Source organism: Somniosus microcephalus, chromosome 4 (genome assembly GCF_052327205.1).
Source record: "Somniosus microcephalus isolate GS21.2 chromosome 4, FLI_Smic_1.0, whole genome shotgun sequence".
NCBI classification, from domain to species: Eukaryota; Metazoa; Chordata; class Chondrichthyes; order Squaliformes; family Somniosidae; genus Somniosus; species Somniosus microcephalus.
In genome coordinates this window covers 9,042,778-9,068,507 of record NC_140990.1, presented here as the reverse complement: position 1 = coordinate 9,068,507, position 25,730 = coordinate 9,042,778, and the positions used below count along the sequence as shown (strand labels likewise).

At 49.1% G+C, this 25,730-nt stretch overlaps 1 protein-coding gene across 1 annotated transcript in view; it reads left to right on the top strand.

Annotated features, from left to right (window-relative positions):
* LOC147118254 (uncharacterized) overlaps window positions 1-17,031 on the top strand; it is a 183,295-nt gene extending 166,264 nt beyond the window's left edge. Inside the window, exon 5 of the mRNA XM_085983689.1 lies at window positions 14,544-17,031. Within this exon, the coding sequence (XP_085839815.1) occupies window positions 14,544-15,258 (715 nt within the window). The 3' untranslated portion in view covers window positions 15,259-17,031. The remainder of the gene's footprint in view (window positions 1-14,543) is intronic.
* Window positions 17,032-25,730: the final 8,699 nt, after the last annotated feature.

Here is a 25,730-nt window from a genome sequence, read left to right as displayed (position 1 = left end):
GAACTAAAGAATTTGTTCATCCCAGTTTGGCATAAAAATAAAACAAAAAAGGTGACTCAACCGTGGCTAACAAGGGAAATTAGGGATAGCATAAGATCCAAGGAGAGGACATATAAATTGGCCAGAAAAAGCAGTAAACCTGAGGATTGGGAGCAGTTTAGGATTCAACAAAGGAGGACAAAGGGATTAATTCAGAAGGGGAAAATAGAATATGAGAGTAAGCTTTCAGGGAACATAATAACTGACTGTAAAAGCTTTTATAGATATGTGAAGAGAAAAAGAACATAAGAACATAAGAACTAGGAGCAGGAGTAGGCCATACGGCCCCTCGGGCCTGCTCCGCCATTCAATAGGATCATGGCTGATCTGAACCTAGACTCACGTCCACTTCCCTGCCCGCTCCCCGTAACCCCTAATTCCTTTATCAGTTCAGAAATTGTCTATCTCCGTTTTAAATTTATTTAATGTCGCAGCTTCCACAGCTATCTGAGGTAGCAAATTCCATAGATTTACCACCCTCTGAGTGAAGAAGTTTCTCCTCATCTCAGTTTTGAAACGGCAGCCCCTTATTCTAAGATTATGCCCCCTAGTTCTAGTCTCACCCATCAGTGGAAACATTCTCCCCGCATCCACCCGATCAAGCCCCCTCACAATCTTATATGTTTCGATAAGATCACCTCTCATTCTTCTGAATTCCAATGAGTAGAGGCCCAACCTACTCAACCTTTCCTCATAAGTCAACCCCCTCATCTCCGGAATCAACCGAGTGAACCTTCTCTGAACTGCCTCAAGAGCAAGTATATCTTTTCTTAAATATGGAAACCAAAACTGCATGCAATATTCCAGGTGTGGCCTCACCAGTACCCTGTATAACTGAAGCAAGACTTCCCTGCTTTTAAACTCCATCCCCCTTGCAATAAAAGCCAAGATTCCATTGGCCTTCCTGATCACCTGCTGTACCTGCATACTAACCTTCTGTGTTTCATGCACCAGGACCCCCAAATCCCTTTGTACTGTAGCGCTGTGCAGTTTTTCTCCATTTAGATAATAACTTGCTCTTTGATTTTTTCTGCCAAAGTGCATAACCTCACACTTTCCAACAGTACATTCCATCTGCCAAATTTCTGCCCACTCACTTAGCCTGTCTATGTCCTTTTGCAGGTTTTTTATGTCCTCCTCACTCACTGCTTTCCCTCCCATCTTTGTATCGTCGGCAAACTTGGATATGTTGCACTCGGTCCCCTCCTCCAAATCGTTAATATAGATTGTAAAGAGTTGGGGTCCCAGCACTGTCCCCTGCGGAACACCACTAGTTACTGATTGCCAACCCGAGAATGAACCATTTATCCCAACTCTCTGTTTTCTGTTAGATAGCCAATCTTCCACCCATGCCAGTATATTACCCCCAATCCCGTGATTTTTTATCTTGTGCAGTAATCTTTTGTGTGGCACCTTGTCAAATGCCTTTTGGAAGTCCAAATACACCACATCCACTGGTTCCCTTTATCCACCCTGTTTGTTACATCCTCAAAGAATTCAAGCAAATTTGTCAAACATGACTTCCCCTTTATAAAACCATGCTGACTCTGTCCGATTAAATTATGCTTATCCAAATGTCCTGTTACTGCTTGCTTAATAATAGAGTCATAGAGTTATACAACACAGAAAGAGGCCCTTCGGCCCATCGTGTCCGCGCTGGCCATCAAGCCCTGTGTATTCTAATCCCATTTTCCAGCACTTGGTCCGTAGCCTTGTATGCTATGGTGTTTCAAGTGGTCATCCATATGCTTCTTGAATGTTGTGAGGGTTCCTGCCTCTACCACCCTTTCAGGCAGTGAGTTCCAGATTCCAACCATCCTCTGGGTGAAAAAGTTCTTCCTCAAATCCCCTCTAAACCTCCTGCCCCTTACCTTGAATCTATGCCCCCTTGTTATTGACCCCTCTACTAAGGGAAAAAGTTCCTTTCTACCTACCCTATCTATGCCCCTCATAATTTTGTACACCTCAATCAGGTCCCCCCTCAGCCTTCTCTGCTCCAAGGAAAACAACCACAGCCTGTCCAGTCTTTGTTCATAGCTGAAGCGCTCCAGCCCAGGTAACATCCTGGTGAATCTCCTCTGCACCCTCTCCAAAGCAATCACACCCTTCCTATAGTGTGGCGACCAGAACTGCACACAGTATTCCAGCTGTGGCCTAACCAGTGTTTTGTACAGCTCCATCATAACCTCCCTGCTCTTATATTCTATGCCTCGGCTAATGTAGGGAAGTATCCCATATGCCTTTTTAACCACCTTATCCACCTGTTCTGCTGCCTTCAGGGACCTATGTACATGCACACCAAGGTCCCTTTGATCCTCTGTCTTTCCTAGGGTCTTACCATTAATTGTGTATTCCCTTGCCTTGTTAGTCCCTCCAAAATGCATCACCTCACACTTTTCAGGGTTAAATTCCATTTGCCACTGTTCCGCCCATCTGACCAACCCATCTATATCGTCCTGCAGACTGAGGCTACCCTCCTCGCTATTTACCAACCCACCAGTTTTTGTGTCAGCTGCGAACTTACTGATCATACCTTTTACATTCACATCCAAATCATTAATGTAGACCACAAACAGCAAGGGACCGAGCACCGATCCCTGCGGTACCCCACTGGACACAGGCTTCCAGTCACAAAAACAACCTTCGACCATCACCCTCTGCCTTCTGCCACTAAGCCAGTTTTGGATCCAATGTGCCAAGGCACCCTGGATCGCATGGGCTCTTACCTTCTTGACCAGTCTCCTATGCGGGACTTTATCGAAAGCCTTACTGAAATCCATGTATATCACATCCACTGCGTTACCCTCATCCACACACCTAGTCATCCCCTCGAAAAAATCAATCAAATTAGTCAGACATGATCTTCCCTTGACAAAGCCATGCTGACTATCCCTGATTAATACTTGCCTCTCCAAGTGGAGACTAATTCTGTCCCTCAGAATTTTTTCCAATAATTTCCCTACCACTGATGTTAGGCTCACTGGCCTGTAATTCCCTGGTTTATCCCTACTACCCTTCTTGAATAATGGTACTACGTTAGCTGTTCTCCAGTCCTCTGGCACCTCCCCTGTGGCCAGAGAGGTTCTGAAAATTTGTGTCAGAGCCCCTGCAATCTCCTCCTTTGCCTCCCACAGCAGCCTGGGATACATCTCGTCCGGGCCTGGGGATTTATCCACTTTTAAGCCTGCTAAAACCGCTAGTACCTCCTCCCTCATGATGCTAATATGTTCAAGTATATCACAGTCCCCCTGCCCGATTTCTATGTCTACATCGTCCTTCTCCATAGTGAACACAGATGCAAAAAATTCATTTAAAACCCCACCTACATCTTCTGGCTCCACACACAGATTGCCACTTTGGTCCCTAATGGGCCCTGCTCTTTCCCTAGTTATCCTCTTGCCCTTAATATACTTATAAAACACCTTAGGATTTTCCTTTATTTTGCTCGCCAGTGTTATTTCATGGCCTCTCCTCGCTCTCCTATTTTCTTTCTTAAGTATCCCCCTGCACTTTTTATACTCCTCTAGGGCTTCCTCTGTCCTTAGTCCTTTGTATCTGCCAAAAGCCCCCCTCTTTTTCCTAATCCATTCTCGTATATCCCTTGACATCCAAGGTTCCCTGGGCTTGTTGGTCCCACCCTTGACCTTTACGGGAACATGTTGCCATTGTACTCTCTCAATTTCCTTTCTGAAAGACTCCCATTGCCCTGATGTGAATTTTCCTACAAGTAGCTGATCCCAGTCCACTTTGGCCAGATCCTGCCTTATCATATTAAAATCGGCCTTCCCCCAATTTAGAACCTTTATTTCCGGTCCATCTCTGTCCTTTTCCATGACTACCTTAAATCTCACTGAATTATGGCCACTGTCACCAAAGTGCTCACCTACTAACACTTCTACCACTTGCCCGGCCACATTCCCTAGAATTAGGTCCAGTACCGCCCCCTCTTGTAGGACTTTCTACATGCTGGCTCAAAAAGCTCTCCTGGATGCACTTTAAGAATTCTGCACCCTCTAAGCCTTTCACACTCTGACTATCTCAGTTAATATTGGGGAAGTTGAAATCCCCCACTATTATTACCCTATTATTTGCAAACTTCTCTGAGATTTGCCTACATATCTGTTCCTCTATCTCCCCCTGACTGTTTGGGGGCCTATAGTACACTCCCAGCAAAGTGCTTGCCCCCTTTTTGTTTTTAAGTTCTACCCATATGGCCTCATTAGAGGAACCTGCTAAGGTATCATCCCTCCTTACAGCAGTACTTGACTCCCCAATTAATATTGCGACACCCCCTCCTCTTTTACCCTCCCCGCCCCCTGTCTCACCTGAAGATTCTATACCCCGGAATATTGAGCTGCCAGTCTTGCCCCTCCCTCAACTATGTCTCCGTGAAAGCAACAATATCATAATCCCATGTGTTCATCAACACCTTCAGTTCATCCACCTTATTCGCAAGACTCCTTGTATTATGTCCGTGAATGATTGAGACACGGACAGCAGGAGTTGAACAAAACAAGTCTTTACTGGTGGAAGTCAATAGTGAAACTGAAAACAACAGAGGCTCACTAGCGCCTTTTATACAGGGGTGGTCACTGCCGGTACTGCAGTCTGAGACCAGTTATTCTCTTAAAGCTACATACACAACAATTCCTCCCCTTTTAGATAAACAGTACATAACATTCATTTAACAACTAAATGATAACTAATTACAATCACAATTACGGTTGCAAGATACATTGGTTAAGTTTAAGCAATTATAAGTTCAGTCTGTGAGGAGGCTTCCTGATTCTGTTTGGATAACTCCTCTTTGGGGTATCAGGTTCTTCTGGCAATGTTGAGTCGGGATCAATGTCGTTGTTTGGTTCATCTGCTTCCAATATCACCGGTTCTGCGGTAGCTGCAATTGGTACGTCAATTTCATTGCCAGGTGTATCGGATCGTGGTGTGGAGTTGACGTTTTCCAGTGACTCTAGAATCTGGTCAGCATGGCATCTTACAATGCTCTCTCCAACGTCCACGGTATACATGAGAGGTCCTTGCCGTGTACAAATCGTTCCTGGCTGCCATTTCTCAGTGCGGTAGTCCCGGGCCAAAACTGGTTGACCTATCTTAAAACTCCTGGTCGGCCTTTCATTCATATTCTGAAACTGCCTGTTCTCCACATCTCTTCGGACGTTTGGCTTAACCAAATCCAAGCGGCATCGTAGTCTTTGATTGAAGAACATCATGGCTGGAGTTTGGTTGGTAACCGCATGTGTCGCATTCCGGTAGGCAAACAAGAAGTTGTCCACCTTGTGTTGTAGGGGTATATCTTCATTACACATTGCCTTGATAGCTTTCTTGAATGTTTGGACAAACCTCTTGGCCAATCCATTAGTGGCTGGATGATATGGGGCAGATGTGTAATGCTTAAGACCATTGTTCTTTAAGAACCTCCGGAACTCTTCAGACACAAACTGTGGTCCATTGTCAAAGCAAATCTGTTCAGGCAGCCCATTCCTGGCGAATATGGTTCGTAAAACTGTGATAGTTTTTTCCGTGGTGGTTGAGGACATTTTTATTACCTCTGGCCACTTTGAATGTGCATCCACTGCAATTAAAAACATCGAGTCCATGAAGGGACCAGCAAAATCAATGTGCACCCTTTGCCATGGAGATGAGGGCCACTCCCATGGATGCAGAGGAGCTTGTGGTGGGGCATTTTGGACCTTCTGGCATCCTGCACAGCTCTTGGTCATCTCTTCGATTTCTCTATCGATTCCCGGCCACCACACAAATGCTCTGGCTAAGTTCTTCATTTTTACCCCACCCAGATGACCCTCATGAAGCTCATTGAGCACTCTATCCATCAACTTAGGTGGAATTACTACTCTGGCTCCACACATCAAGGTTCCTCTGCACACTGACAGCTGTTCTCTTCTCGGCGAGAATGCTGGCAGCAGTGGTTCGCCATGTGCTGGCCATCCCTTCACCATTAAATCATAGACCCATGATAGTGTCGGGTCATTCCGTGTTTCCTTTTCTATGTTGGCATTCGTCACAGGGAGATATTCGACTATGGTCGAGTGGAATAACTCCATTGGATCCACTGCAAGGTCTTCTTCTTCCACCGTCGGCAACGGTAGGCATGACAATCCATCAGCATTCCCATGCTGTTTAGTTCCTTTGTACTCGATGTCATATTGGTGTGCCCCTAGGAAAAGGGACCACCTCTGCAGCCGTTGTGCTGTCATTATCGGTACGCACTTCTGAGGGTTGAAAATGGAGACAAGAGGTTGATGATCAGTTAGTAGAGTAAATTTTTGACCGTGCAGGTAGTGATTGAACTTCTTCACCCCCCACACTAGGCTGAGGGCCTCTCTGTCAATCTGGGCGTAGTTACGCTCGGCAGAAGTTAACGAGCGTGACGCAAAAGCTATCGGCCTCTCTAAACCATCAAGGAATTTATGTGACAGTACCGCCCCAATGCCGTAGGGAGACGCATCGCACGCCAGTCTGATCGGCAGTGCAGGGTTGTAGTGAGCCAATACTTCCCTTGAAGTGATTAAGTCCTTACTCTTCTGAAAGGCTCGCTTACAATCATCGCTCCATTTCCATGCTACCCCCGTTCGTAGCAGGGCGTTCAGTGGGTGCAGAATTGTCGACAAATTCGGCAAAAACTTATGGTAGTATTTCACCAATCCGAGGAATGACCTCAGTTGCGACACATTTTCAGGTGCTGGGGCCTTAACAACCGCTTCAATTTTGTCAGGGGACTTATGTAACCCCTCTTCATCAATCATGTGGCCACAATACGATATCTGTTTCTTAAAAAACTCGCACTTGGGGCAGTTGGCTCGTAGCCCATGTTCCCGTAGTCTAGTGAGCACCTGTTCTAGGTTGTTAAGGTGTTCACTGTCATCTTCACCTGTCACAAGGATGTCGTCCAAGTAACACTGAGTCCCCAGAATCCCTTGCAGGACTTGTTCCATCGCTCTTTGCCATATCGCCGGAGCCGATGCTACTCCGAATACCAATTGATGATACTGGTAAAGACCTTTGTGAGTGTTTATCGTGAGATACTTCCTAGAGGACTCTTCAACCTCCATCTGCAAATATGCTTGTGCTAGGTCAATTTTTGTAAAACGCTTCCCTCCAGACAGTGAGGCGAAGATGTCTTCTATCCTTGGAAGAGGATATTGTACTGTGTGAAGGACTGGGTTCACCGTCACCTTGAAATCCCCACAGATGCGAATCTTCCTTGGCTCCCCGGACTTATTGCTTAACGTTCTCTTCATGACAGGAACGATGGGTGTCTCCCACTCGCTCCAGTCGACCTTAGACAACACGCCTGCCTTCTCCAGATTCTCCAGTTCTGCCTCGACGGCTGGGCGAATTGCATATGGTACCAGTCTTGCTTTGAAAAACTGGGGAACTGCATTCTCTTCTATTTTTATCGAGGCGGTTACGCCTTTAAGCGTGCCCAGTTCTTGTTGAAATACCTCTTTGGCGTTAGCTAAGATTGTTGACAATTGTCCAGGAGTGACGTCTTCATCTTTTTTACCGTCCACCGTCATTGCATGAATGGAGTGCCAATCTAAGTTTATCTTCCTGATCCATTCACGTCCCAATAACGGTGGTCCACCATTTGGCCAGTATGTAGAGATACAATTTCCGTATTTTCTTGCCGTTGTATTTGACAGGCACCCTTATTTTTCCTCTGGGGTATACTTTTTGCCCCATATACGTCGTCAAGACGATGGATGTCTCTCTCAAGGGTATGTGTGAGAATAGCCGCTCGTAGTCTCGTCGATTCATGACGGTTAGCGCTGATCCTGTATCCAATTCCATTTTAACTTGGGACCCTGCTATCGTGAGGGTGACCCAAATGGTTCGGTGATCCTCTTTTGCGATTACATTGTGAAGTTTGAGACAGCTTAGTCTCCTGTTCCCGGATTCACTATCGCTCATCTGGTCTTCGGAACTACTGTCCGTCATCTTTTGTACTTTCTTGTACGGTTCCTTAGTAGCCTTTTTGTTGTCGCTGGACTTCTTCCCAGACCTGCAAACTCGTGCAATGTATCCCATGTTTCCGCATTGCTTGCATATTTTGTCTTTGGACCAGCAGTCCTTCTGGTCATGGTTAGTTCTGCCGCAGCGATAACATTTTGCAAATCCCCGTGTCATTTCGTGGGTGCCGTATTCCTGTGGCTTTTGTTGAATTTCTGCAGCTCCCCTGGCTGTTGCTTCATATGATACTGCCACGCTGAAAGCCTTATCTAGCGTCAGCTCTTTCTCTGATAGTAACTTCTTCTGGGTTCCTTCACTCAGGAGTCCACAGACAAATTTGTCCCGTAGGGTATCTGCCAGTCCTTCTCCGAACTGGCAGTGCTTTGATAGCTTGCGTAGTTCCGTAAGGTACTCAGCATTGCTCTCATCTTTATGTTGAGTTCTCCTGTGGAATTTAAATCTTTCTGCTATCAACAGCGGTGCAGGGTTTAGGTGTTCCTGTAGGACAGCAACAATTTCGTTAAAACTCTTCGCCTTCGGTTTGGCTGGAGTAATCAGGTCCCGCAATAGGCCGTACGTTCTAGCGCCCATTAAGTTTAGCAATACCGATGCCTTTTTCTCATCAGCTATTTCGTTTGCCTCGAAATATACCTCGACTCTTTCCACATACGTGGTCCAGTCCTCTATTGTATTATCAAAAGCAGTGATACAGCCAGTCTTCGGCATCTTGCAAATCTAAAATGGCGCCTCCCGCGCTTTGCCTTCTTCCCCGATTTAACAAAATGGCGCCTCCCGCGCTTTGCCTTCTTCCCCGCTGATTAAGATGGCGCCTCCCGCGCTTTGCCTTCTTCCCCGCTGTTGCTAGCGCTGCTTTCCGCGGTTCCTTGCGCGTTTAATATTTCTTTTTTTTATTATTTTCCCGTCGTGGAACAACCCCGTGGGACTCTTGCCTCCCTCTTCTCGGGTCTATATGCAGCCCGGCTTCGTAGCACCGGCCGCGCCCTGTGTGCTCCACCCTCTCTCTTCCCGACAACGCTGCTCGGCCCCGTTGCAAGCCACCCGCTCGAGTTCGCGACCGCCGCAGCCCAGGAAGGATCAGTGTACTACCTGCCACCAGCCCGATTAGCTGAAGCACCGTCGACAGGAACCAGGCCCCGCTTCCGACAGCTTCTCCAGCAATCTTCAACTCCGCTAACACAGGGGCGGATGCCCACGGTCGACGCCCGTTTCTACTGCCTCTTACTTTCTTTTCTTTCTGGCCTCGACCTCTGCTCACTTCGCTGTAGGAATGGATCCCAGGAGGTGGTGCAGACTGTAGGTAGGTTCGTATCTGCTCATCGCCAGTATTATGTCTGTGAATGATTGAGACACGGACAGCAGGAGTTGAACAAAACAAGTCTTTACTGGTGGAAGTCAATAGTGAAACTGAAAACAGAGGCTCACTAGCGCCTTTTATACAGGGGTGGGTACTGCAGTCTGAGACCAGTTATTCTCTTAAAGCTACATACATAACACCTTGCATTAAAATAAATGCCATCCAGCCTTGCCCTACTCCCTTGTGCCGTTACATATTTGCTCTGCCTTCCAAGCTGACTTGTTTTTTCCTCTATATTTGGCTGTACATCACCCCCTATTATAGCTCCACTCTGTATCCCATCCCCCTGCCAAGTTAGTTTAAACCCCCCCCCCCCCAACAGTGCTAGCAAACCTCCCCGCAAGGATATTTGTCCCGTTCTGGTTCAGATGCAACCCGTCCGACTTGTACAAGTCTCACCTTCCCCTGAAGCAGGCCCAGTGATCCAGGAAACTAAAGTCCTCCCTCCTGCACCAACTCTTTAGCCACGCATTCATCTGCTCTATCCTCCTATTCCTATACTCACTAGCATGTGGCACCGGGAGTAATCCAGAGATTACAACCTTTGAGGTCCTGCTCTTTAATCTGCTACCTAGCTCCCTAAATTCTTGCTGCAGGACCTCATCCCTCTTCCTACCCATGTCGTTGGTCCCAATGTAAACCACGACCTCTGACTGTTCACCCTCCCCCTTCAGAATGCTCTGCAGCCGTTCAGTGACATCCTTGACCCTGGCACCAGGGAGGCAACAAACCATCCTGGAGTCACGTCTATGGCCACAGAAACGCCTATCTGTTCCCCTTACGATAGAATGCCCTACCACTGTTGCTCTCCCACTCTTTTTCCTCCCTTCCTGAGCAGCAGAAGCACCCCCGGTGCCAGGAAGTTGGCTGCTGCTGCCTTCCCCTGGTAAGTCATCCCCCTCAACAGAATCCAAATCGGTATACCTGTTTGAGAGGGGAATGGCCACAGGGGTCCCCTGCACTACCTGCCTGCTTCTGCTGCTCTGCCTGATGGTCACCCATTTCACTTCTGCCTGTGCAGCCCTTACCTGCGGTGTGACCAACTCACTAAAGGTGCTATCCACGACCTTCTCAGCATCGCGAAAGATCCAAAACTCATCCATCCGCAGCTCCAGCGCCTCAATGCGGTCTGCTAGTAGCTGCATCTGGATACATTTCCTGCACACATGGTCGTCAGGGACACCGGCAGCGTCCCTGAATTCCCACATAGCGCAGGTGGAGCATAACACGGGGCTGGGCTGTCCTGACATGACTTACCCTTTAATTAATTTAAATTAATTCAATACCTCCAATTAAAGATATACTCTAGGGCGCTTGTATGGCAGAAGTCCCCGCTACACCACAGAGACCCTAGAAAAAATAAACCGCAGAATTGAAGTTACCTTACAGCTAAATGATATATTTAAGGGCCCTGGTTTATAAACAGTCCCCGCTACACCAGAGACTTTAGAAACTATAAACCACAGAGTTAAGGTTTAAAAAGAGAAATACTCTTCTAGTGAGGGGGCGAATGAGCATGCGTGGCCCTGCCTCTCCACATTTAAAGGGACACCCACCCCCTCCACATTTAAAGGGACACCCACCCCCCTCCACATTGAAAGGGACACCCACCCCCCTCCAGATTGAAAGGGACTCCCTCCCCCCTCTCATGTGATCTTCTGATTAAAGGGACGGTGAGAATTCCCTCGGCCACCGCACTTTAGCAAGGATGTGAAAGACCGTGAGAGCCTCTCTCTTCTCTTAGGCAGTCCCTCGGAACCGAGGATGACTTGCTTCCACATTAAAAGTGAGTTCGCAGGTGACTGATGAGTCCAATGCGGGACCTACAGTCTCTGTCACAGGTGGGGCAGACAGTGGTTGAAGGGGCGGGTGCGTGGGGTGCTTGGGTTGACGTGCGCTCCTTGCGCTGCCTGTGCTTGGCTTCCGCTTGCTCACGGCGAAGAGACTCGAGGTGTTCGGTGCCTTCCCGGATGCTTCTCCTCCACTTTGTGCGGTCTTGGGCCAGGGATTCCCAGGTGTCGGTGGGGATGTTACACTTTTTCAAGGAGGCTTTGAGGGTGTCCTTGAAGCATTTCCTCTGCCCACCTGGGGCTCTCTTGCCGTGCCGGAGCTCTGAGTAGAGCGCTTGTTTTGGGAGTCTCATATCGGGCATGCGGACAATGTGACCCATCCATCGGAGCCGATTGAGCGTGGTTAGAGCTTCGATGCTGGGGATGTTGGCCTGAGCAAGAACACTGACGTTGGTGCGTCTATCCTGCCAATGGATTTGCAGGATCTTGCGGAGGCTGCATTGGTGGTACCTCTCCAGTGCTTTGAGGTACCTGCTGTACATGGTCCATGTCTCTGAGGCATACAGCAGGGTGGGTATCACTGCTGCTCTGTAGACCATGAGCTTAGAGCCGGGTTTGAGGTCCTGGTCTTCAAACACTCTCTTCCTCAGGCGACCGAAGGCAGCACTGGCACACTGAAGGCGGTGTTGGACTTCGTCGTCGACGTCTGCCCTTGTTGACAGTAGGCTCCCGAGGTATGGAAAGTTGTCCACCTTGTCCAAGGTCTTGTCGTGGATTTTGATAATCGGGGGGGCAGCACTGTGGGGGCGGGGGCAGGTTGGTAGAGGACCTTTGTCTTACGGATATTTCGTGTAAGGCCCATGCTCTCGTATGCTTCGGTGAAGGTGTTGATGATGGTTTGGAGTTCAACCTCCGAGTGAGCGCAGACGCAAGCATCGTCTGCATACTGTAATTCGATGACAGAGGATGGGACGATCTTGGCTCTGGACTGGAGGCGACGGAGGTTGAACAGTTTCCGTTTGTTCTGTAAATTAGCTCCACTCCAGTGGGGAGCTTACTGAGGGTGAGATGGAGCACTGCAGCAAGGAAGATTGAGAAGAGCGTTGGTGTGATGACACAGCCTTGCTTGACCCCGGTTCGTACGTGAATTGGGTCTGTGGTGGAACCGTTGGTCAGGATCACGGCTTGCATGTCGTCGTGAAGCAGGCGGAGGATAGTGACAAACTTTTGAGGGCAGCCGAATTTGAGGAGGACACTCCATAATCCCTCACAGTTGACAGTGTCGAAGGCCTTTGTGAGATCAAAGAAGGCCATGTACAGTGGTTGGTGCTGTTCCCTGCATTTCTCTTGTAATTGACGTGCGGTGAAGATCATGTCCATTGTGCCCCTTAGTGGGCGGAATCCGCATTGCGACTCTGGGAGGAGCTCTTCGGCCACTGGGAGAAGGCGATTGAGGAGGATTCTTGTGATGACTTTCCCTGTGGCAGACAGCAGTGAAACTCCTCTGTAATTACCGCAATCGGACTTGTCACCCTACTTGAAGATGGTCACAATTACGGCGTCTGAGATTCCCTGGCATGCTCTCCTCCTTCCAGATAAGAGAAATGTGTTAATGAATTTGCGCCAGTATTGCTTCTCCGCCATGCTTTTGTACCTCGGTGGGGATTCCATCTGCTCCTGAGGCCCTGTTGTTCTTCAGTTGTCGGATGGCCTTTTCAACCTCATGCCGGGCTGGGGTTGTGCTGAGATGGTGGCGGGTAGCATGCTGTGAGATGGAGTTGAGGACATTCGTGTCGAAGACAGAGTCATGGTTAAGGAGATCTTCGAAGTGCTCCTTCCAGCGGGCACGGACTGCTTCCCTGTCCTTGATGAGTACCTCTCCATTCTTGGCCCGCAGTGGGGTAGGTCTTTGGGTGCTTGGGCCGTAGATGGTCTTGACTGCGCTAAAGAATCCACGCACGTCGTGGTTGTCGGCTAGCTGCTGGATCTCCTGCGCTTTCTCCACCCACCATCTGTTCTTTAGGTCACGAGTTTTTTGTTGGACCTCGGCCTTCGGGCTTCTGTACAGCTGCTTTCTTGCTCTCGAGTTCTGTTGCTGTTTCCAGCTCAGAAATGCCTTGTGCTTGCGGCTAGTTGGGAGCACCCTGAGTCAGAAAGTTGTGGGTTCAAAGTCCCCACTCCAGTGACTCGAGCACATAAATCTAGGCTGATGCTCCGGGGCACTGTCGGAGGGGCGGTGCTTAGGGGGCGCGGCCCTGTCGGAGGGACGGTACTGAGGGAGGGCCGCACTGTCAGAGGGGCAGTACTGAGGGAGCGCCGCACTGTCGGAGGGGCAGTACTGAGGGAGCGGCGCACTGTCGGAGGGGCAGTACTGAGGGAGCGCCGCACTCTCGGAGGGGCAGTACTGAGGGAGCACTGCACTGTCGGAGGGGCAGTACTGAGGGAGGGCCGCACTGTCAGAGGGGCAGTACTGAGGGAGCGCTGCACTGTCGGAGGGGCAGTACTGAGGGAGCGCCGCACTGTCGGAGGGGCAGTACTGAGGGAGCGCCGCACTGTCAGAGGGGCAGTAATGAGGGAGCGCCGCACTGTCAGAGGGGCAGTACTGAGGGAGCGCCGCACTGTCGGAGGGGTAGTACTGAGGGAGCGCTGCACTGTCGGAGGGGCAGTACTGAGGGAGTGCTGTACTGTCGGAGGGGCAGTACTGAGGGAGTGCCGCACTGTCGGAGGGGCAGTACTGAGGGAAAGAACCACTGTCGGAGGGAGCAGTACTGAGGGAGTGCCACACTGTCGGGGGGTCAGTACTGAGGGAGTGCTGCACTGTCGGAGGACCGTCTTTCGGATGAGACGTTCAGGTGGACATAAAAGATCCCCCTATTTCGAAGAAGGGCAGGAGAGTTATCCCTGGTGTCCTGGCCATTATTTATCATGCCAATTGGCTGCAGTGTTTCCCACATTACAACAGCGACTACACTTCAAAAACTACTTCAATGGCTGTAAAACCGTTGGTCATGAAAGGCGCTGTATAAAGGCCAGTTTTTCTTTACTTTCTCTCCTGTAATTACATTAATTACTTATATAAACCTCTTTTACCATCTCTTGCAAGGGGAGGAATTGCAGACGGGCAGCTTAACGCAAACTTCACACAAAGATCTGACAGAGTCACTCGATTCATCAGGACCTGAATATCATCGACATATGGAAGCGGAAAGCAGCAATCAGAATGCGGGCAAACTGCACACGTGTCTTGTGTGTGGACGTGGATTCAACCGAAGGTGCAGCCTGGGGAGGCACAAGTGCAACCAAAGCGAGGAGAGTCCATGCAAATGTCGGGAATGCAGGATAGGATTCAGTTGCCTCTCCGAGCTGGAGACTCATCAACGCAGTCACTCCATGAAATGGCCGTTCGCCTGCTCCGTGTGTGGGAAGGGATTCACTCATTCAGGCTCCCTGCGGGCACACCAGCGAGTTCACACCGGGGAGAGGCCGTTCACCTGCTCCGAGTGCGGGAAGGGATTCAGTCGTTCATCCAACATGCTGACACACCAGCAAGTTCACACCGGGGAGAGGCCATTCACCTGCTCCGTGTGTGGGAAAGGATTCACTCATCCCTCCTCTCTGCGGGAGCACCAGCTGGTTCACACTGACGAGAGGCCGTTCACCTGCTCCGAGTGCAGGAAAGGATTCACTCGTCCCTCCTCTCTGCAGGAACACCAGCTGGCTCACACTGACGAGAGGCTGTTCTCCTGCTCAGAGTGCGGGAAAGGGTTTACTCGTCTCACCTCTCTGCGGGAACACCAGCTGTTTCACACTGACGAAAGGCCGTTCTCCTGCTCCGAGTGCGGGAAAGGATTCACTCATCTCACCTCTCTGCGGGAACACCAGCTGGTTCACACTGACGAGAGGCCGTTTAAATGTTCCGACTGCGACAAGAGTTTCAAATGCTCCAAGGACCTGAAGAAGCATCGACGCATCCACACCGGGAAGAGGCCGTTCAGCTGCTCAATGTGTGAAAAACGATTCACCAGTTCATCTCACCTGCTGAGACACCAGCGAGTTCACACCTGAGCGCACTGGTCCCATTCTGCTGTTAATCACATGAAGGACTGTTCTGTGTTAATAATGGCAATTACGGGGGTGGGGGTGGTTTGAAGATGCTGATAATAACCCCAGTAACTAGGCTGGAGTTTAAGAGGGGTCAGCCTCAGCTCAGTGGGTGACACTCTCACCTCTAGAGTCAGAAGGTCGTGGGTTTGAGTCCCACTCTGGAGACTTGAGCACGTAATCTAGGCTGACACTCCAGATAGTACTGAGGGAGAGCTGCTCCATCAGAGGTGCCAACTTTCGGATGCGACGTTAAACCAAGGCCCCATCTGCCATCTCGGGGGCGTAAAAGATCCCGTGGCCTTCATTTTGCAAAACGGAAGCGAGAAAGGATCTTGACTCGGAAGATCAGGAAGTAGAATAAGGAGCGAAGGAATAACAAGGGGCAGAAAACACTGGTAGGAATAGTATATAGGCCCCCTAACCGTAGCTAAACTGTTAGACAGTATATTAATCAAGAAATAGCAGGAGCTTGCAACAAAAGTAATGCAATAATCTTGGGGGACTTTAATCTTCATATAGAATGGACAAATCAAATTGGCAAAGGCAGTCTGGAGGATGAGTTCATGGGATGCATTTGGGACAGTTTCCTAGAACAATATGTCATGGAACCAACCAGGGAACAGGCTATTTTAGATCATGTGTTGTGTAATGAGACAGGGTTAATTAGCAATCTCATAGTAAAGGATCCTCTGGGGCAGAGTGATCATAATATGATAGAATTTTATGTTAATTTTGAGAGTGACTTGCCTCAGTCCAAAACTAGTCTTAAACTTAAATAAAGCCTATTACATTGGTAAGAGGGGCGAGTTGGCTAAGGTAGATTGGAAAAATAGATTAAAAGGTATAGCGGTAGATAAGCAGTGGCTAGCGTTAAAAGAAATATTTCATAATTCTCAATAAAAATACATTCCATTGAGAAACAAAAACTCTATGGGAAAAGGGATCCAACCGTGGCTAACTAAAGAAGTTAAGGATAGCATTAGATTGAAAGAAGAAGCTTATAATGTTGCAAAGAATAAAAGTAAGGCTGAGGATTGGGAGAGTTTCAGAAACCAGTAAAGGTTGACCAAAAAATTGATTAAAAGGGAAAAAATAGAATGAGAGAAAAATAGCAAGAAATATAAAAGCAGATTGTAAGAGTTTCTACAAGTATGTAAAAAGGAAAAGAGTAGCAAAAGTAAACGTTGGTCCCGTAGAGGCTGAGGCAGGAGAAATTATTATGGGGAAGAAGAAAATAGCAGAAAAGTTAAAAAAAATGTCTTCACAGTAGAAGACACAAAAAGCACACCCAAAATGGTGGTGAACCAAGGGGGTGATGAGGGTGAGGAACTTAACATAATTAATAGAAGTAGAGAAAAGGTACTAGGAAAACTAATGGGACTAAAAGCCGAGAAATCCCCTGGAGCTGACGGCCTACATCCTAGGGTTGTGAAAGAGGTGGCTGAAGAGATAGTGGATGCATTGGTTTTGATCTTCCAAAATTCCCTAGATTGTAGAACGGTCCCAATGGATTGGAAGGTCGCAAATGTAACACCGCTATTCAACGAAGGTGGGAGAGGAAAAACAGGACACTACAGGTGAGTTAGCGTGACATCAGTGTAGGATAGGGTGTACCTGTAGGATTTAGTCAACATTATTAAGATTCGATAACCATTCTAATATAACTATAATATGTGAAATTGTATGTAAAGAGCCCAAAATCCTGTATAAAATGGAGAATGACTGAGAGCAAAGCAGGATGGGATTTCAATTTCAATTTTTATTTGTCACATAACCAAATACAACAAGTGAAATCCAGTCAGTGAAATGCTTTTTTCTTAACGAGCCGAGCGCACCAAGCAGCAAAGACACTTAGCTGCCTGGTACGCACGGAGCCCGCAAGGACAGCAGCCATCTTCATCAGCGCCATCACGATAGGGTCTGCCCTCGCCTCGATCCGCTTTTCCCGCACTCCTGCCCGACGCCGCTCTGTCCTTCTCGTCACTGCGGCATCCTCCTCACTGTTGCCGGCTCAGCTCCACGTGAGGTGGCCTGCTTCTCCTGCTCACACTCTGGCCACCATTCCCAGCTCCCCTCCTCCCAGTCGGACTGCGAGTCGTCATGGCTGCTGCTGCGTCCCGATGTGCTGCGCTGCCTCCACCCGACTCGCCGAACACATCCTCCGGTCGCCGCGGCCGCCACCTCGCCGGCTCCACGGTCCATAGAAACATAGAAGATAGGAGCAGGAGTAGGCCATTCGGCCCTTTGAGCCTGCTCCGCCATTCAATGAGATCATGGCTGATCATCCAAATTCAGTACCCTGTCCCTGCCTTCTCCCCATATCCCTTGATCCCTTTAGTCGTAAGAAATATATCCAAATCTTTCTTGAATACATTTAATGAACTGGCCTCCACCGCCCTCTGTGGCAGAGAATTCCACAGGTTCACCACTCTCTGGGTGAAGAAATTCCTCCTCATTTCAGTCCTAAATGGCTTACCCCTTATCCTTAGACTGTGACCCCTGGTTTTGGACTCCCCGGCCATCAGGAACATCCTTCCTGCATCTAGTCTGTCCAGGCCTGACAGAATTTTATAGGTTTCGATGAAATCCCCTCTCAATCTTCTAAACTCCAGTGAGTATAAGCCCAATCGACACAATCTCTCCTCATACGTCATTCCTGCCATCCCAGGTATCAGCCTGGTGAATCTTCGCTGCACTCCTTCCATGGCAAGAATGTCCTTCCTCCGGTAAGGCGACCAAAACTGCACACAATACTCAAGGTGTGGTCTCACCAAGGCCCTTTACAACTGTAGCAAGACATCCTTGTTCCTGTACTCGAACCCTCTTGCTACGAAGGCCAACATACCATTTGCCTTCTTAACCGCCTGCTGCACCTGCATGCTTACCTTCAGCGACTGGTGCACAAGGACATCCAATTCTCTTTGCACTTCCCCTTCTCCCAATCTATTGCCATTTAAATAATAATCTGCCTTCCTGTTTTTGCCACCAAAGTGGATAACCTCACATTTATCCACATTATAGTGCATTTGCCATGTTTCTGCCCAATCAACTAACCTGTCCAAATCGTACTGGAGTTTCACGACATCCTCCTCACAGCATACCCTCCCACCCAGCTTTGTGTCGTCTGCAAATTTGGAGATATTACATCCAATTCCCTCGTACAGATCATTAATATATATTGTGAACAGCTGGGGTCCTAGGACTGATCCTTGCGGTACCCCACTAGTCACTGCCTGCCACTCGGAAAACGACCCGTTTATTCCAACTCTTTGCTTTCTGTCCGCCAACCAGTTCTCGATCCAAGTCAATACCTTGCCCCCAATCCCATGTGCCTTAATTTTGCACGCTAATCTCTTATGTGGGACCTTATCAAAAGCCTTCTGAAAGTCCAAATACACCACATCCACTGGTTCTCCCTTATCTATTTTACCAGTTACATCCTCAAAAAATTCCAGTAGATTAGTCAAGCATGATTTAGCTTTTGTAAATCCATGTTGACTTTGTCCGATCCTGTCACTGCTTTCCAAGTGCTCTGCTATTACATCTTTTATAATAGACTCTAGCATTTTCCCCACTACCGATGTCAGGCTTACCGGTCCATAATTCCCCGCTTTTGCTCTACCACCTTTTTTGAATAGTGGGGTAACATTAGCTACCCTCCAATCCATGGGTACTGTTCCAGAGTCTATTGAGTTCTGGAAGATGACCAGCAATGCATCTACTATTTCTAGGGCCACTTAAGCACCCTGGGATGTAGATTATCAGGCCCTGGGGATTTATCGGACTTCAGTCCCATCAATTTTCCTAACACCATTTCCCTACAAATACTGATTTCTTTCAGTTCCACCCTTTCATCAGACCCTATGTTCCCCGGCATCTCCGGGAGGTTATTTATGTCCTCCTTTGTGAAGACAGAACCATAGTATGAATTTCGTTGGTCTGCCATTTCTTTGTTTCCCATTATAAATTCCCCTGATTCTGACTGCAAGGGACCTACGCTTGACTTCACCAATCTTTTTCTCTTCACATATCTATAAAAGCTTTTACAGTCAGTTTTTATTTTCGCTGCTAGCTTACTCTCATATTCTATTTTCCCTTTCTTAATTAATCCCTTTGTCCTCCTTTGTTGAATCCTAAACTGCTCCCAATCCTCAAGATTATTGCTTTTTCTGGCCAATTTATATGCCCTCTCCTTGGATCTTATGCTATCCCTAATTTCCCTTGTTAGCCACGGTTGAGTCACCTTTTTTGTTTTATTTTTATGCCAAACTGGGATGAACAAATTCTGTAGTTCATCCATGCAGTCTTTGAATGTTTGCCATTGCCTATCCACCGTCAACCCTTTGAGTGCCATTCCCCAATCAATCCTACCCAACTCGCTCCTCAGACCATCGTAGTTTCCTTTATTTAAATTGAGGACCCTAGTCTCTGAGTCAACTACTTCATTCTCCATCTTAATGAAGAATTCGATCATATTATGATCGCTCCGACGCAAGCGGCCTCATACAACAAGATTGCTAATTAATCCTTTCTCGTTACATAATACCCAGTCTAAGATGGCCTGATCTCTGGATGATTCCTCGACATATTGGTCCAGGAAACCATCCCGTAAACACTCCAGGAATTCCTCCTCCACAGTATTGTTACTAATTTGGTTGGCCTAATCTATATGTAGATTAAAGTCACCCATGATGACTGCTGTGCCCTTATTGCACGCTTCTTTAATTTCCCTTTTAATGCCATCCCCAACCTCCGCCTTACTGTTTGGAGGTCTATAAACCACTCCCACTAACGTTTTTTTCCCCTTAGTATTTCTCAATTCTACCCATACAGATTCCACATCATCAGAGCTAATATCTGTGATGAAATATTCCATTCATCACTGCCTGTGACTGTGGTCGGTTTCAGTTTCATTTCCCTTCCCCCAGTTCCGTTTCCTCACCATTGTATTGTATATTGGAATGTGTTGTGTGTAGGGCTCCGCCCATACCTGGCCCCTATGTAAGCAAGCTCAGTCTGGCCTCATATCCAGTACTGCAGCCCTCCAGATGGAAGATACCTCTCTCCACTATGTGTTACCTTCTAAGTTAATAAAAGCCTTGTTTTGTTTCGCTAACATTGAGTCTCGGAATTATTGAGGCACATCAATTTTATTAACTTATTTTTCAACACAATGGATCAACTCCTGAAACCCGAACGTTTGGATTTGGATCAGCATGCTCCGGACGCATCAGCACGCTTCGGACACTGGTTTATGTGTATGGAATTCTTCCTGGACAATTCCGCAGCCGTCAAAGACGCTACGGACGCTGCGAGTATGAAACTCGGAATTCTGCGGAATTGGGTAAGCCACCGGGTTTACCCCCTCATCCAAGACGCCGACACGTATCTGGCCACCTGTGACATCTTAAAGGCGCATTACCAGCAGCCTACGAATGAGGTGTATGCTAGGCATCTGCTCGCTACTCGCGCACAGCGACCTGGGGAATCGGTGGAGGAGTTCCTCGGCACCCTGAAAATGCTTGGCAAAGACTGCAAGTGCCGAGATGTAAAAGCCGCAGTGTACACTGGCGAGCTTGTTCGCGATGCCTTTATCACAGGCCTCAGCTGTACTTACATCCGGCAAAGACTGCTGGAAAAAACGGGATTGGACCTGAAACAGGCTGCAGACACCGCGCGATCCCTGGATGTGGCCCAGAGAAACTCGGACGCCTACTCTTCAGCCCGCGCCGTCCACGCCGCCACGTGTGCACCAAGGGTGCCGCCATCTTGGAAGGCATCTTCCCCGCCCGGCAGCCCGACACCGTCGGGGCCCCGCTCTCCCCCCAGAAGCCCTACGACAGCCGCGACGCGTCGGGGACTCAACTGCTACTTCTGCGGGCAGCCAAAACACACCAGAAACTGTGCCCGGCGAAAGGCACCACCTGCTTTAAGTGCGGTAAGAAGGGGCACTTCGGGAAGGTGTGCAGAGGGAACCCCGCCGGAAAACCCACCACCGCCGCGTGCGCGCCGTGGGAGCGGCCATCTTGGACGCCATCTTGCCCGACCTCGTGGGGTCCGCCATCTTATGAGCAGACAGCGTGGACGCCATCTTGTCTCGATCAGGGCCCTACAGTGGCATCGGTCACAGTGGACCAGACCAGGCCGCACCCGCTATCCAAATCAATGGTGGACATCGAGGTAAACGGGTGCAGGGTTAAATGTTTAATTGACAGTGGAAGCACGGAGAGTTTTATCCACCCTGAACTGGCACAACAACTCTCCCTAAAGGTGGTCCCTACTCAGGGTACCATCTCTATGGCTGATAAAACCCAGACATCGACCATTCTGGGTTACTGCACGGTACAATTGTCCGTTAACGGAACTGTATATGATAATTTTAAAGTATTAATCATGAAGAATCTATGTGCGAGCGTGATCTTGGGCCTGGATTTCCAGTGCAACCACCAAAGCATCACGCTCAAGTACGGTGGGTCCCAGTCGCCCCTCACAGTGTGTGGTCTGGCTACCCTGAAGGTAAAGCCGCCTTCGCTATTCGCGAACCTTACCCCTAACTGCCGGCCAATAGCGACCAAAAGCAGGAGGTACAGCTGGGAGGACAGACGGTTTATCGCGACCGAGGTAGACAGGCTCCTGAAAGAGCGCATTATTGAACGCAGCAACAGCCCGTGGCGCGCCCAAGTGGTAGTGGTAAGGGGTAGTGAGAAGAAATGGATGGTGATCGACTATAGCCAAACGATCAACAGGTACACCCAACTAGACGCCTACCCGCTACCCCGCATATCAGAAATGGTGAACCAAATCGCCCAATACCGGGTGTTCTCCACCATCGACCTTAAGTCAGCGTACCACCAGCTCCCTATCAGACCAGAGGACCGCCCGTACACTGCCTTTGAGGCGAACGGACGCCTCTACCAATTCCTCAGAGTCCCCTTTGGGGTGACGAATGGGGTCTCGGTCTTCCAGAGGGAGATGGACCGCATGGTCGATGACCACCACTAGCAGGCAACCTTCCCCTACCTCGACAACGTCACCATCTGCGGTCACAACCAGCAGGATCACGACTCGAACCTCGAGAGGTTCCTGGAAACCGCACAAAAACTCAACCTCACCTACAACGAGGACAAGTGCGTTTTCAACACCACGCGCCTCTGCATACTAGGCAGCGTGGTGGAGAATGGGGAAATCGGACCAGACCCCGACCGATTGCGCCCCCTATGGGAGCTGCCCCTGCCCAACACTCCCAAAGCCCTGAAAAGGTGCCTGGGGTTATTTTCTTATTATTCCCAATGGGTCCCCAACTACTCCGACAAAGCCCGCCCCCTCTTGAAAGCATCCTCTTTTCCGCTCTCTGCTGAGGCCCACGCCGCCTTCAAAAGCATTAAGCAGGATATTGAGCGGGCCATGCTACAGGCAGTGGACGAGAACACTCCATTTCAAGTGGAAAGTGATGCGTCTGACTTCGCCTTGGCAGCCACCCTCAACCAGGCAGGGCGGCCCGTAGCTTTCTTCTCGAGGACCCTCCAAGGGCCCGAGATCAGACACTCCTCCGTGGAAAAGGAGGCCCAAGCCATCGTGGAGGCAGTGCGCCACTGGCGCCACTACCTAGCCGGCAAATGCTTCACCCTACTTACCGACCAGCGGTCGGTAGCGTTTATGTTCAATAATAAACAGAGGGGGAAGATTAAAAATGATAAGATTCTTAGGTGACGGATCGAGCTCTCCACCTTCGAGTATGACATCATTTACTGGCCAGGGGCACTTAACGAATCCCCTGACGCCCTCTCACGAGGGACGTGTGCCAGCACCACCGGGGATCGGCTACAGACCCTCCACAACGACCTCTGCCACCCAGGGGTCACGCGGCTGTTCCACTTCATAAAGTCCCGTAACTTACCCTACTCGAATGAGGAAGTTCGGTCTCTGACCAGGAACTGCCGCACTTGCGCTGAGTGCAAGCCTCGGTTCTACCGCCCAGATAGAGCCCACTTAATCAAAGCTACACGGTCCTTTGAGTGGCTCAGCTTAGATTTCAAGGGCCCCCTCCCGTCCGTCGACCGCAATGTTTACTTCCTGAACATTGTGGACGAATACTCCCGGTTCCCATTCGCCTTCCCCTGCCCAGACATGACCAGCGCCACGGTCATTAAATGCCGCAACAGCCTGTTCTGCCTGTTCGGTATGCCGAGCTACATCCATACAGATAGGGGGGCGTCCTTCATGAGTGAAGAGCTATGCCAGTATATGCTGTCCAGGGGGATCGCCACGAGCCGTACCACCAGCTACAACCCCCGGGGTAACGGCCAAGTGGAGCGAGAGAACGGGACAGTATGGAAAGCAGTCACTCTAGCTCTAAGGGCCAAGGGCCTCCCTATCTCCCGCTGGCAGGAAGTCCTCTCGGATGTGCTCCATTCGATACGGTCGCTATTGTGTACTGCCACTAATGCCACGCCTCATGAACGAATGTTTGTCTTTCCCCGGAAATCCACCTCAGGCATATCCATGCCGTCATGGCTCTCCACCCCAGGTCCGGTATTCGTGCGAAGGCATGTGAGGGGCCACAAGACGGACCCTCTCGTGGAGCCAGTGTACCTACTCCACGCCAACCCCCAATACGCATATGTCCGGCACGCCGACGGAAGGGAGGACACCGTGTCCATAAAAGACGTCGCCCCAGCCGGTAACGACAACAACCACAGCGATAGCAGCGACAACGATCGCAGCAACTCTTACCCACCCACTACTCTTTCATCACCCCCAGAAGAACATCGACCAACGGCACCCCCACCAACTACCCCTTCAACAACCCTGGCGGCACCCCCGGCAGAGACCCAGGAGGCTACCGGGGACACCCAGCTGACACCCGCGGCACCGCAACAGCCACGTCGGTCGCAGAGGACTATCAAACCCCCGAACAGACTAAATCTATAGAAGGGGTGAATGTGATGAAATATTCCATTCATCACTGCCTGTGACTGTGGTCGGTTTCAGTTTCATTTCCCTTCCCCCAGTTCCGTTTCCTCACCATTGTATTGTATATTGGAATGTGTTGTGTGTAGGGCTCCGCCCATACCTGGCCCCTATGTAAGCAAGCTCAGTCTGGCCTCATATCCAGTACTGCAGCCCTCCGGATGGAAGATACCTCTCTCCACCACGTGTTACCTTCTAAGTTAATAAAAGCCTTGTTTTGTTTCGCTAACATCGAGTCTCGGAATTATTGAGGCACATCAATATCCTTCATTACAATTGTATTAATCCTTTCTTTAACCAGTAATGCTACCCCACCTCCCTTTCCTTTTTGCCTATCTTTCCTGAATATCGAATACCCCTGGATGTTGAGTTCCCAGTCTTGGCCATCCTTGAGCCACGTTTCCATAATCCCAATCAAATCATATTCGTTTACCTCTATTTGCGCAGCCAATTCGTCCACCTTATTACAAATGCTCCTCGCATTAAGACACAAAGCCTTCAGGCTTGTTTTTTTAACGCTCTTGACCTATTAGAATTATTATTTACTGTGGCCACGTTTGATTTAAACTGTTGATTACTCTGACTGCCACTTTTGTTTTTCTCCTTCCTATCTTTTGCTTTTATCCCTGTTTCCCTTTCCTCTGTCTCCCTGCTCAGGTTCCCAACCCCCTGCCATTTTAGTTTAAACCCCCCCGAACAGCGCTAGCAAACCTCCCCGAAAGGATATTTGTCCCGTTCTGGTTCAGGTGCAACCCGTCCGACTTGTACAAGTCCCACCTTCCCCAGAAGCAGGCCCAGTGATCCAGGAAACTAAAGCCCTCCCTCCTGTAACAACTCTTTAGCCGCGCATTCATAAGAACATAAGAAATAGGAGCAGTAGTAGGCCATACGGCCCCTCGGGCCTGCTCCGCCATTCAATAGGATCATGGCTGATCTGAATCTAGACTCATGTGCACTTCCCTGCCCTCTCCCCGTAACCCCTAATTCCCTTATCTCCTAGGGAAATGTCTATCTCCATTTTAAATTTATTTAATGTTGCAGCTTCCACAGCTCTCTGGGGTAGCAAATTCCATAGATTTACTACCCTCTGAGTGAAGAAGTTTGAAAGAGCAGCCCCTTATTCTAAGATTATGCCCCCTAGTTCTAGTCTCACCCATCAGTGGAAACATCCTCACCGCATCCACCCGATCAAGCCCCCTCACAATCTTATATGTTTCGATAAGATCGCCTCTCATTCTTCTGAACTCCAATGAGTAGAGTCCCAACCTACTCAACCTTTCCTCATACGTCAACCCCCTCATCTCTGGAATCAACCGAGTGAACCTTCTCTGAACCGCCTCGAGAGCAAGTATATCTTTTCTTAAATACGGAAACCAAAACTGCATGCAGTATTCCAGGTGTGGCCTCACCAATACCCTGTATAACTACAGCAAGACTTCCCTGTTTTTATACTCCATCCACCT